We start from the raw sequence: 11488 nt of genomic DNA, 5'->3' as shown, positions 1-11488 counted from the left end.
GAACATGGCAGACGACGGTGCAGCGGAGAAGAAGACTCCCGGCGAAAAGTCCTCCCCGGCGGAAAAGGACGGTGAAGACAGCCCGTTTAATTTTGTAACAGTGGACGGTGATGTGTTTATGAGGTTCCCCATCGCTAACATGTCGGTTGCCGACCACGTTCGTAGCATCAGGAATATGCCTATGAGAGAGGATGATATCGTCATTGCTGCTTTTCCAAAATGCGGTATGTATTGTGACAGGGGAGGCTACCGCTCCTTTCAGCGGACTCTGCACCCGAGTTGTTGGCCTTTAAAGTCAACACCTGTGGATTGTAGAGTTCTGTTTGTGATGGGGTCTGGTGGTTTCCGATTGTCTGTATGTTCATGGAAACCTTCGGGTTTGCATAACAGTTTTTATAGGGCTAAGAAATTAGCCCTAACATTTTCAATCCTGTTTGATTGCACTTCGCTTCCCGAGGTGATCGTAGTGTTTCGGCACTCGGTTACATCATGATGAGAAGTTATATCAAAACTGACCTTTGTATGTAGTGAATCGAAGAGAAAACAACTTGTTGGGCTCTCTCCCCACCCCTCCCACCAGCACCTCCCCCCCCCCCCCACCCTCCGATGTAAGACTACCCTCCCGTTTTTTAAGATCCTGCTTTGTAACATTTTCATTTTATTAAATCTGCAAGACTACCCCAATTTGCATTAGGTCCTGATTTTATCAGAGTTCAATATTAGATTTTTGAAGAAAAAAAATGAAGGGGGGGGGGGGGGGGGCAGGCACCGTCAGTACAATCATTTTCACGAAGTGAACACAGTTGGAGTTGAGTACGACGAAGACAACGACACGACGACGATAACGATTTTTCTTAACCCACTTCACATACAGCTTTAAGACCACCCTGAACCGACCTTAAAGGCCCCCTTTGCTTCACCGTCACTTTTTTTGGCCAGGCTTTAACATGGGATAAGTCCATCCCACCACTTGGTCACATACCAAAAATCAACAGCCGGTGAGTTCTCTGTGCACAGTGGCATTTAAAAAAAAAGAGGTTTTTTTGTTGTTGTTAGAGAATTAATTTTGTAAAAGACACTGGTGCCTTTTTCGGAAATTATTTCATCAACATTTCAACTCACCACAGCAAGCAGTCAGGGTATTGATTTTTGGCAAGTTACCAAGTGGAGGGTAAGTCTTATCCCGTGTAAAAGCCTGGCCAGATCTGAGACGGTGCTTTCGCGAGGCGGAGTGGGAGTGGGCATATAGCGTACAGTGACCCCCCCCCCCCCTCCCCACGGATTTAAGACTCCCTCCCTTTTATGACCCGGTTTTTTCTTATTTCCTGTTCATGAACTCTGTAAATGTACTCCCATTTTAAGACTCACATTTTTGTAAGATCTGGTTTTCTTAGATTGTTCGTGATCTTAAAAGGGAGTTCGATTGTAAATCTGACGTGGCGTTGCCCCAGGCACCCACTGGATGTGGGAAGTGACCCAGATGCTGGCCAAGGGCAAAGCGGAGCATGACTCTCGACCCAAACAAATGGTGATGGTGGAGTTTACCCCGGTGGAGGACTTCGAACCCGTGCCCTCGCCAAGGGTCATCAACACCCACCTCTTTCCCCGGCAACTGTCCAGGGAGCTGGTCACCAAGAGGTCACGTGTCGTCCACGTCATCCGGAACCCGAAAGACGTTGCTGTGTCGATGTACTTCCACCTACTGCAGATGAAAGGGTTTCAGGATGACGGGGTGCTCGACTTGGCCAGGGGCTTCCTCCATGGTGGAATATCGCCTGGTAAGCGTCTGTTTGTCTGTGTGTGAGGTTCTATTTCCACATGCCGGCTGCAGATAAAAGTGTGCTCGACTTTGCTAAAGGTTTTCCCTCATGAATGACGTCTCAGTATGTGTGAATGACGTCACGGTCTGTTTCGTTTGAAGCATCTCATTCTTTACGACGTCTTTCTTTGTCTGCATGCCCGAATAGTTTGTCCTTTCCGCTGTCTTTGTCATCTCCGTTCAAAACTCTGTCAGGATTGTTATTTTCAATATTTGAAAAAGCAACGAATGTAAATCTGGTATCACACCACAATCTGATTATCCTACATAGTTACTGTCTTGCGTGCCTCCTGCTCCAAACCGGCAAACGTCCCGCAGTCGAAGCGTCCAAGTTGAAGACGCATCTTATTGAACCTCGATCTCTTTCAAAGCCTCTGAAAAAATTGACGTCAAAGCAAAAAGACGTCACTCTAGAAAGTCTAGAGTGACGTGTAAGTTCTCAAAATATTTCCGGAGGAAATAGCAAGCGCAAAGTGTTTCCAAAATGACGTTTGTCTCGATGTCTTTGCCATCATGAGCAGTGGAAAATTAGGTCACTGTAAGACTAGTTTGACACGACCTCATGTACATGTAAATATTCTCACATGTGAGTGTATCATTTGTTTATGACATGGGTGGTCTCTCAAGTATGCAGCATTAACAATATTTCTCAATCTTGCTTTGGTTGCGGCATGGACAAAAAGCGTGAGAAGTTGTTGCATACCCGCGGATGGCCTGCATGCATAATATCCATTTCATGATGCTACCACTCCTGTTTTTCTTTACAATATATTTTTTAGTAGGTAAGGGAAATATCTTCCATAGCAGGCCTTTCAATATTCATTTGTCTTTATTAGAACCTTGTATCCACGTTTGATTCTCAGTCTCAAATATGCCTTTGTGCCACAATCTGTATGACCTTGTCGTTTTCTCCTTCAGCCTACGGAGTCATTTTGTGGGCGCGCCCGGAGCCAATCATAATGTTGTCTCATCTTTTGTAGGCTCCTTCTTGGACTACTTTGCATACATGAAGGAAATGACGCAATGGCAGAGGGAACACCCCGAGGTACCAGTCATCAACATCTATTACGAAGACGCCAAGAAGGTAAATACTGAAAGAACCACAACCACACACACTCACACACACACACACACACACACACACACACACACACACACACACACACTCACACACACACACTCATACACACACACACACACACAGAAACACACACACACACACACACACACACATACACACACATAGCGCTTGTCCTTTAAATCACACAAGCATAATTATTCATTAGCACAAGCACATACACCGGCACACACGCGAGTTGATATGGTAAGATGTTAGGCAGCAAGGCTGCACATATTAAGGTCAACATAAGGTAGCAAGTGTTGGTGTCGTATATGTTTAAGGTCAACATGAGGTTTTGCATGTGTTGGTTTAAACAAGTTTTTATTCAATAAATTTCGTTGGAACAATTGCCGCATACATGAAATTAGGAAAATGGAGCACAACAAGCTAGGCTTATAAGCGTACTCTTAAAGCAAATGAAAATTTGGCGGACGATTTTAATATAACAGGTTTGAAATAATGTCAAAATAATAATTGTAAATTATGGTAGACAAACATGTAACAATAAAATTGTGTTTGCATGTGTTGTTGCCGTACACTCAGTTTTAAGGTCAATATGAGGTTTTTCAGGTGTCGTACATTTTTAAGCTGCTCCTTTTTACATTTAGTCAAGTTATGACTAAATGTTTTAACGTAGAGGGGGGAATCGAGACGAGGGTCGTGGTGTGTGTGTGTGTGTGTGTGTGTGTGTGTGTGTGTGTGTGTGTGTGTGTGTGTGTGTGTAGAGCGATTCAGACCAAACTACTGGACCGATCTTTATGAAATTTGACATGAGAGTTCCTGGGTATGATAACCCCGAACATGCTTTCATTGTTTTGATAAATACCTTTGATGACGTCATATCCGGCTTTTCGTGAAAGTTGAGGCGGCACTGTCACGCCCTCATTATTCAACCAAATTGGTTGAAATTTTGGTCAAGTAATCTTTGACAAAGCCCGGACTTCGGTATTGCATTTCAGCTTGGTGGCTTAAAAATTAATTAATGACTTTGGTCATTAAAAATCTGAAAATTGTAAAAAAAATATTTTTGTTATAAAACGATCCAAATTTACGTTCATCTTATTCTCCATCATTTTCTGCTTCCAAAAACATATAAATATGTTATATTTGGATTAACAACAAGCTCTGTAAATTAAATATAAAACTATTATCAAAATTAAATTGTCCAAATCAATTTAAAAACACTTTCATCTTATTCCTTGTCGATTCCTGATTCCAAAAACATATAGATATGCTATGTTTGGATTAAAAACACGCTCAGAAAGTTAAAACGAAGAGAGGTACAGAAAAGCGTGCTATCCTTCTCAGCGCAAGTACTACCCCGCTCTTCTTGTCAATTTCACTGCCTTTGCCGTAAGCGGTGGACTGACGATGCTACGAGTATACGGTCTTGCTGCGTTGCATTGCGTTCAGTTTCATTCTGTGAGTTCGACAGCTACTTGACTAAATGTTGTATTTTCGCCTTACGCGACTTGTTTCAGGATCTTGTGAAGTGCGTCCGGCAGCTGGCGGAGTTCCTGAAAGTGGACGCGAGTGACCAGCTGTGTGAGGACATCGCTGACCAGTGCTCCTTCAAGAAGCTGAAACAGGCCGACGAGACTGTCAAGGTCAAGGACAAGGCCCCAGACAATCCCATTTTCAAGGACGGATCATTGAAGAAAATGTTCAGGAAAGGTGAGTTTACACTTTGTGTGTGTGTGTGTGTGTGGGGGGGGGGGGGTGTTTGAAGGGCGTGTAATTCGGTATACTCAGACTTTCACGGTCTAAACAGAAATATGTCCCGTTGCCAGCTAAATGTTTCAAATAGCAAACCTGGACAGGGCTCCCCACGGACGCCCCTCCTTGAGGAACCTGGGACCCCCACTATTAATTTGTAGAGGGTCCATGGACCCCCACTGCATAATTTAAGAGGGTGCCAAGTGTCAAAAAGCCGAAAAGTCCCGCTGTACTTGTAAAACAGTGTGGTCACGCTTAGTGTGCTGTGTACAATAGAGCCAATTGCATTTTGAAAAAGTATCTACGGTACGCACAATAAAGGAAATTTAGTGCGTCCCAGGGCCCGCCCTTTTAAAGTCTAGTGCGTCCCGGGACCCCCTCCATAATTTTCTAGTACGTGTTTTCTGCTTCTAGTACGTATAGGACGCAGGGACACGCACATTGGGGAGCCCTGACACTGGTATATAGGACACGTCAGTTCAAACGGACTTTTCTTTCTTACCATGTCAACAGGTCGTTTTAGAATGCTGTGAATCAGTATGTTTGGATTCCGAGATTTACAGCGAGTGATTTTGTCCAGTGTGTGATGTCCATGTTTGGCGTGTGTTTCAGGCGAGGTTGGCGACTGGAAGAACTACTTCACCGCGGAACTGAGCGAGGAGTTTGATCGCGTTGTGCCGGAGAACCTCAAAGGCTGCGACCTGAAAATCCAGTACACCATCTAAAACATGGCGAACGATAAACCACCCAAACTGTCTGTGTCTCCGCTTCCGGCTCTGACACACACACACACACACACACACACACACACACACACACACACACACACACACACACACACACACACACACACCACGACCCTCGTCTCGATTCCCCGTCTATGTTAAAACATTTTGTCGAAACTTGACTAAATGTAAAAAGGTATGATTTGATCTAAAGAATGTGTACAAGAGTGAGTATGTTGATTTAACAAATAAGATGTCCGAATTAGCTTCTGTTAACCCAGAATAGAATTATTTGTTGTTTGCTTCATATGTTTGCAGACGCCGATTGTGCGTGCAATCCAATTTTGTAAACAATCAATATTAATAACTGTGCATATTTTCATCCAGCAGATATTTGCATGTTTCTTGTTGTTGCTTTCAAATAAACAGGTATGTAAACAGGCCTAAATATTTCAATTATTTCGGGATTGATTGATTCGAACCCCCGAACCTTCAGAAGTGAACCAGAAGAACAAGAATTTAATCCGCTATACATATAGCATACAAGCCATCGGTATTTGTCCTGGTTTTGACCCATACACTCCTTGCATATATACGATACAATCATATAAGAAATATCGCTTACAAGACAGGACTTTTTATTTCCTTACCGAATGTCTTCTTTCTTCCACTTGATATTCTCCGGATAAGAATGACTCCATTACAAGAAAACCTCGGTTATAAGCAATTAGTTTTCTCTCCCTTAATTGACACGCCTGTCCTCGGATATAGGAAAAACTCTGTCAAATTTGATTTAAATGTGTTGCAATGCTTGCACATGATGTAATCCCAGACACACGCTTAAAAAGCTTAAACAAGCACCTGAAAATTAGTTTTTTCGAACGACTCCTTTGTGGGATGTTAAATGACTGCAGAATGACTTCCACATTCGAACTTTTAAGCAAAGTATTCGCAACCAGTGCCTGTTTTGTTTGCATTGTCAGCAGCAGTCGCCATGGCACAACACGCAAAGCATCTTTTTACATTTAGTCAAGTTTTGACTAAATGTTTTAACATTTAGTCAAGTTTTGACTAAATGTATTAACATAGAGGGGGAATCGAAACGAGGGTCGTGGTGTATGTGTGTGTGTGTGTGTGTGCGTGCGTGTGTGTGTGTGTGTGTGTGTGTGTGTGTGTGTGTGTGTGCGTGCGTGCGTGCGTGCGTGTAGAGCGATTCAGACCAAACTACTGAACCGATCTTTATGAAATTTTACATGAGAGTTCCTGGGATTGATATCCCGGAATTTTTTTTATTTTTTTCGGATAAATGTCTTTGATGACGTCATATCCGGCTTTTCGTGAAAGTTGAGGCGGCACTGTCACGCTCTCATTTTTCAACCAAATTGGTTGAAATTTTGGTCAAGCAATCTTCGACGAGGACTTCGGTATTGCATTTCAGCATGGTGGCTTAAAACCTAATTTATGACTTTGGTCATTAAAAATCTGAAAATTGTAAAAAAAATATTTGTTTTATAAAACGATCCAAATTTACGTTTATCTTATTCTCCATCATTTTCTGATTCCAAAAACATATAAATATGTTATATTTGGATTAAAAACAAGCTCTGAAAATTAAAAATATAAACATTATTATCAAAATTAAATTTTCGAAATCAATTTAAAAACACTTTCATCTTATTCCTTGTCGGTTCCTGATTCCAAAAACATATAGATATGATATGTTTGGATTAAAAACACGCTCAGAAAGTTAAAACGAAGAGAGGTACAGAAAAGCGTGCTATCCTTCTCAGCGCAACTACTAAACCGCTCTTCTTGTCAATTTCACTGCCTTTGCCATGAGCGGTGGACTGACGATGCTACGAGTATACGGTCTTGCTAAAAAATTGCATTGCGTTCAGTTTCATTCTGTGAGTTCGACAGCTACTTGACTAAATGTTGTATTTTCGCCTTACGCGACTTGTTTTTTTTTTATCAACTTCTCCATTTAATTTGCTTGCAACTATATAACAAGAATGGTAGGTAATTGGAACGTTTATTACAGACAAAAAAAAAACCGTTACATTTACTAGTACGTCGACTAAAGGTCTTTGAAGTAGACAGACAGACAGACACTTATAAAACAGTCTTTACAGATAATGAACTTATCACAAGATCGTGTGGCTCGCTTGCAAAATGCCGGCGAAGTAATCTTCAAAGACCTTTGGGTCGACGTACTAGTAAATGTAACGTTAAATCTTTTTTGGTTGATTGCAGTTTGGTTACGTGTATGGTAACATCGGTTGATAGTAGCAGGTGTTACTAAAATATGAATTACAATGTTTTTATACTAGTATAATGTGCTTCGTGTACATAAACTGTTATTCTTTCACCAATAATAGTTTTTAGTACTAGATTTAGGGCGAGGGTCAGATGCAAAAATGTATACCTATGCTTATTCTGTTACCCTCGTAAAATAAAGATTTGTCATTGTCATTCTCTCTCTCTCTCTCTCTCTCTCTCTCTCTCTCTCTCTCTCTCTCTCTCTCTCTCTCTCTCTCTCTCTCTCCCACCTTCTCTCTCTCTCTCAGTCTCTCTCTATCCCTCTCTCCCCCCTCTCAGTCTCTCTGTCTCTGTCTCTCACTCTCTCTCTCTCTCTCTCTCTCTCTCTGTCTCTCTCTTTCTCTCTCTTTCTCTCTCAGTATGGAGTATGGTTGTGGCGGACATGCCTGTCTGGAGTACTTTGGGTATTCTTACTTCGTATGTTTTATTGTTGTGATTTTTTTAGTTTTTTAAGGTTATTGTCATGATGTTTGATTGTTTTAAGAACAGATGAACCACACTTTTCCATCCATTGTAATTAATTGTATGGACAATAAATGATCTTATTTCTTATGTCTTATCTCTCTCTCTCTCTCTCTCTCTCTCTCTCTCTCTCTCTCTCTCTCTCTCTCTCTCTCTCTCTCTCTCTCGAATCTCAGACAGACACAGATGTCTTATTGCAAGAAGAAAGCATAGGCGCCCGTGCAGTCAACGTAGATGTCGCACTGTTTAACAAATTTGCCGTGCTGGGCGACCAATCTGAAGCAAATGCAACTGTTCCCGAAAGTTCCGCTCAGCAACAGACTGGCCCAGACACTGCTAAAGTCGAGTCTCACTCTATCAACCAAGGTAACTGTTTGGGCTCGACTGTTACAAAAAGTCTATCTACTGAAAACCTAACTCCGCGACAACAGCTGGCCGAGTTCCGAGTGGCTTCTTCAACCACTCGTGTGCTGCTCGGTGATGAGACCAGTTAGACCAGAACTCATGTTTCCGGAGAAAGTATCGCAAAACCTCAGTGTGTCGGGTCTCTGTGTTGACGATTTGACGCACTGGTTGGCCAACATCCCACAGTCCAAACAAGTTCAACGAGTAATTGTCCACATCGGGGTCAACACGTGCCGACATAACACAATCACAGAGGCAGTGTGGTCCCGACTTTTCAAACTAATGAAGAAAGTATTCCCTGCAGCAATTATACAGGCATCTTCTATTGTTCCACCTAAGGGTGAGCACGACCTGAGGAAGACGGTCACGGCCTCAAATCACTCCCTGGAAAGGAGTTGTGTGAGAGAGTGTGTGGTTCACCGACCATACCGACACCTTCCTCACAGCCAGTGGCGCCCCCCGCAAGGCCCTCTACAGGGACGCCCTTCACCCGAGTCGGCAGAGTACCGTCCGCCTTGCCTGTAACCTGAAGTATGCTGGCCAGCCTGCGGTAACTTCAGAGCGAAGGGGGCCGTTGTTGCCGACCCCCCACCCCCCACCCCCCCCCCCCCCCTGAGCATTCACTGTCAAGCCGTGACCATCACCGCGACCAGCAGACTCATCGCGGAACAGGACAGCCGAGTCGCCAACATGACCAGGGACCGGGGCATATGTTGCGTACCAGCCCTCTGCGCCGCCCCCACCCACTCTCTCACCAAGAACAGCGTAACACTCCCCCGTCTTATGCGCAGCGGACCAACGACGTCTCCACACTGCACCATTCCAGCGACCCGCACTACAGCCAGTCCAAGCAGGCAGTCAGACCCTATCCTATGCCTCCCTACGTCTGGCACTACGCACCCCCCCCCCCCCTCCAGTCGCCCCCGCGTGACATGCTTCCTCCACCATACCTGCTTCAGACACACGGAAACTCAGTACCACCCCACCGTGCATACGGTCCCATGCCCACACATCTTCAACATTGTTTCCCACCCCCCAACTATCAGAGCTACTACAACTCGGACAGGTGTACACTTGTGTAATTAGTCAAGTGGAGTGAATTTCATGGGTGTGACGACTATTTCTGGATTATTCTTACATGTGTGTGTGTGTGTGAGTGTGTGTGTGTGTGTGAGCGCATGTGAGTGTGTATGGAAAGCCGTTTGGCTCATAACCATTACACGCGTAATAAAAAATAAATACACGCGTAATAAATGATTAATACGCGTGTAATAAATGATTAATGCGCGTGTAATAATCATTTTTTACGCGTGTAAGAAATGATTAAATACGCGTGTAATAACTATTTCATGCGCGTGTAAGAAATGATTAAATACGCGTGTAATAAATATTTCATGCACGTGTAAGAAATGATTAAATACACATGCAGGAAATAGTTTATACGCGTGTAAGAAATGATTAAATGCACGTGGAATAAAAATGTCATACACGTGTACGAAATGATTAAATACACGCGTAATAAATATTTCATGCGCGTGTAAGAAATATTTAATACACGCGTAATAAATATTTTATGCGCGTGTAAGAAATAATTAATACACGCGTAATAATCATTTCATGCGCGTGTAAAAAATATTTAATACACGCGTAATAAATATTTCATGCGCGTGTAAGAAATAATTAATACACGCGTAATAATCATTTCTTACACGCGTATGAAATATTTATTACACGTGTATTTAATCATTATGCTATTCCATAGCATAAGAAAAAAGATAAATTACACGCGCATTAATCATTTATTACACGCGTATTAATCATTTATTACGCGTGTATTTATTTTTTATTACGCGTGTAATGGTTATGAGCCAAACGGCTTTCCATAAGTGTGTGACTGTGTGTGTGTGCGGTAATAGACAATGCAGCATTATTGGTGTCATTTGCCGTGATGATAAAACTGTGCAAATTTGTGTACAATTGTGCTACTGCACGAACATTACCCTTGTGAGTGTGTGAGCATGATTTCGTGGCCTTTATCCTCCTGATCGATCTTTCGTTTTTACTGTGCTGTGCTTCAGGCTGTCACAGCAACTCTTTGACAAAGAGACAAGAAGAAACATTTTCTTGTCTTGCCTCTAATTGGACAGGCTTCAGCGACAGCAGTGTGTTCGGACGGTCAAGCTTTTCGCCCCTTTCATATTATATGCTTTGAAAGCGGCTGCTGTTACCAGGCGACACATGTGTCAACATTGACTCCTATGACAAGTGCTTTGTGTTAGACTTGTTTAGAGTCTATTACATTAGTTTTGTAGTCTTAGTTTGGTTCTTTATTATCGTTATAAACGGTAACATTACCGTTTTCTTTTTATTTTCCTGTTTTCTTGTGCTAATCTGCCTTTCGATTTTGTACTTGTTTATTGTTGCTTTCGTTGTTTTACTTTGTACTACGTTGCAAGCCCCTGGAGCAATTTTTTGATTAGTGCTTTTGTGAACAAGAAACAATTAACAAGTGGCTCTATCCCATCTCCCCCCTTGCCCCTCTTCCATCTCCCCCCTTTCCCCGTCGCGATATAACCTTGAATGGTTGAAAACGACGTTAAACACTAAATAAAGAAAGAAAGAAAGATAGAAAGAAAGTTGTTTTACTTAGTTTGTCGTCCGAAATATTTCCTTGTCTCTTTACTAGTTATTCTACGCTTGACGTTGAGTTTCTGCCTTATTTACCTATTGTACCTTATTGATAACGTCATTGTTTGACACATTGTGTTTCTAAATTATTCTTTCTTGTTTGACACATTTCTCTGTTCCTGCGAATTTGTTACAGATTGATCAAGAGATTTCAGTAGATATCTCGGACTATTTAACGTTCAAAAGCCAGAATACTGTTTATGTTCACAATGAATAGCTGTCCAAATTTATGGC

General features: G+C 42.4%; 1 protein-coding gene across 1 annotated transcript; it reads left to right on the top strand.

Moving 5' to 3' along the window:
• Positions 1-2: 2 nt before the first annotated feature.
• LOC138975408 (sulfotransferase 6B1-like) lies at positions 3-7852 on the top strand. The gene is made up of 5 exons (XM_070348083.1): positions 3-224; positions 1452-1778; positions 2800-2903; positions 4421-4613; positions 5268-7852. Exons 1-5 carry the CDS (start codon positions 5-7, stop codon positions 5378-5380), a joined length of 957 nt encoding a protein of 318 aa, XP_070204184.1. The 5' UTR covers positions 3-4; the 3' UTR covers positions 5381-7852.
• The last annotated feature ends 3636 nt before the right edge of the window (positions 7853-11488 follow it).

The sequence above is a fragment of the Littorina saxatilis genome, linkage group LG9 (genome assembly GCF_037325665.1).
Source record: "Littorina saxatilis isolate snail1 linkage group LG9, US_GU_Lsax_2.0, whole genome shotgun sequence".
Lineage (NCBI taxonomy): Eukaryota > Metazoa > Mollusca > Gastropoda > Littorinimorpha > Littorinidae > Littorina > Littorina saxatilis.
The sequence above is the reverse complement of the archived record's forward strand: the minus strand, read 5'-3'. Positions and strand labels throughout refer to the sequence as shown.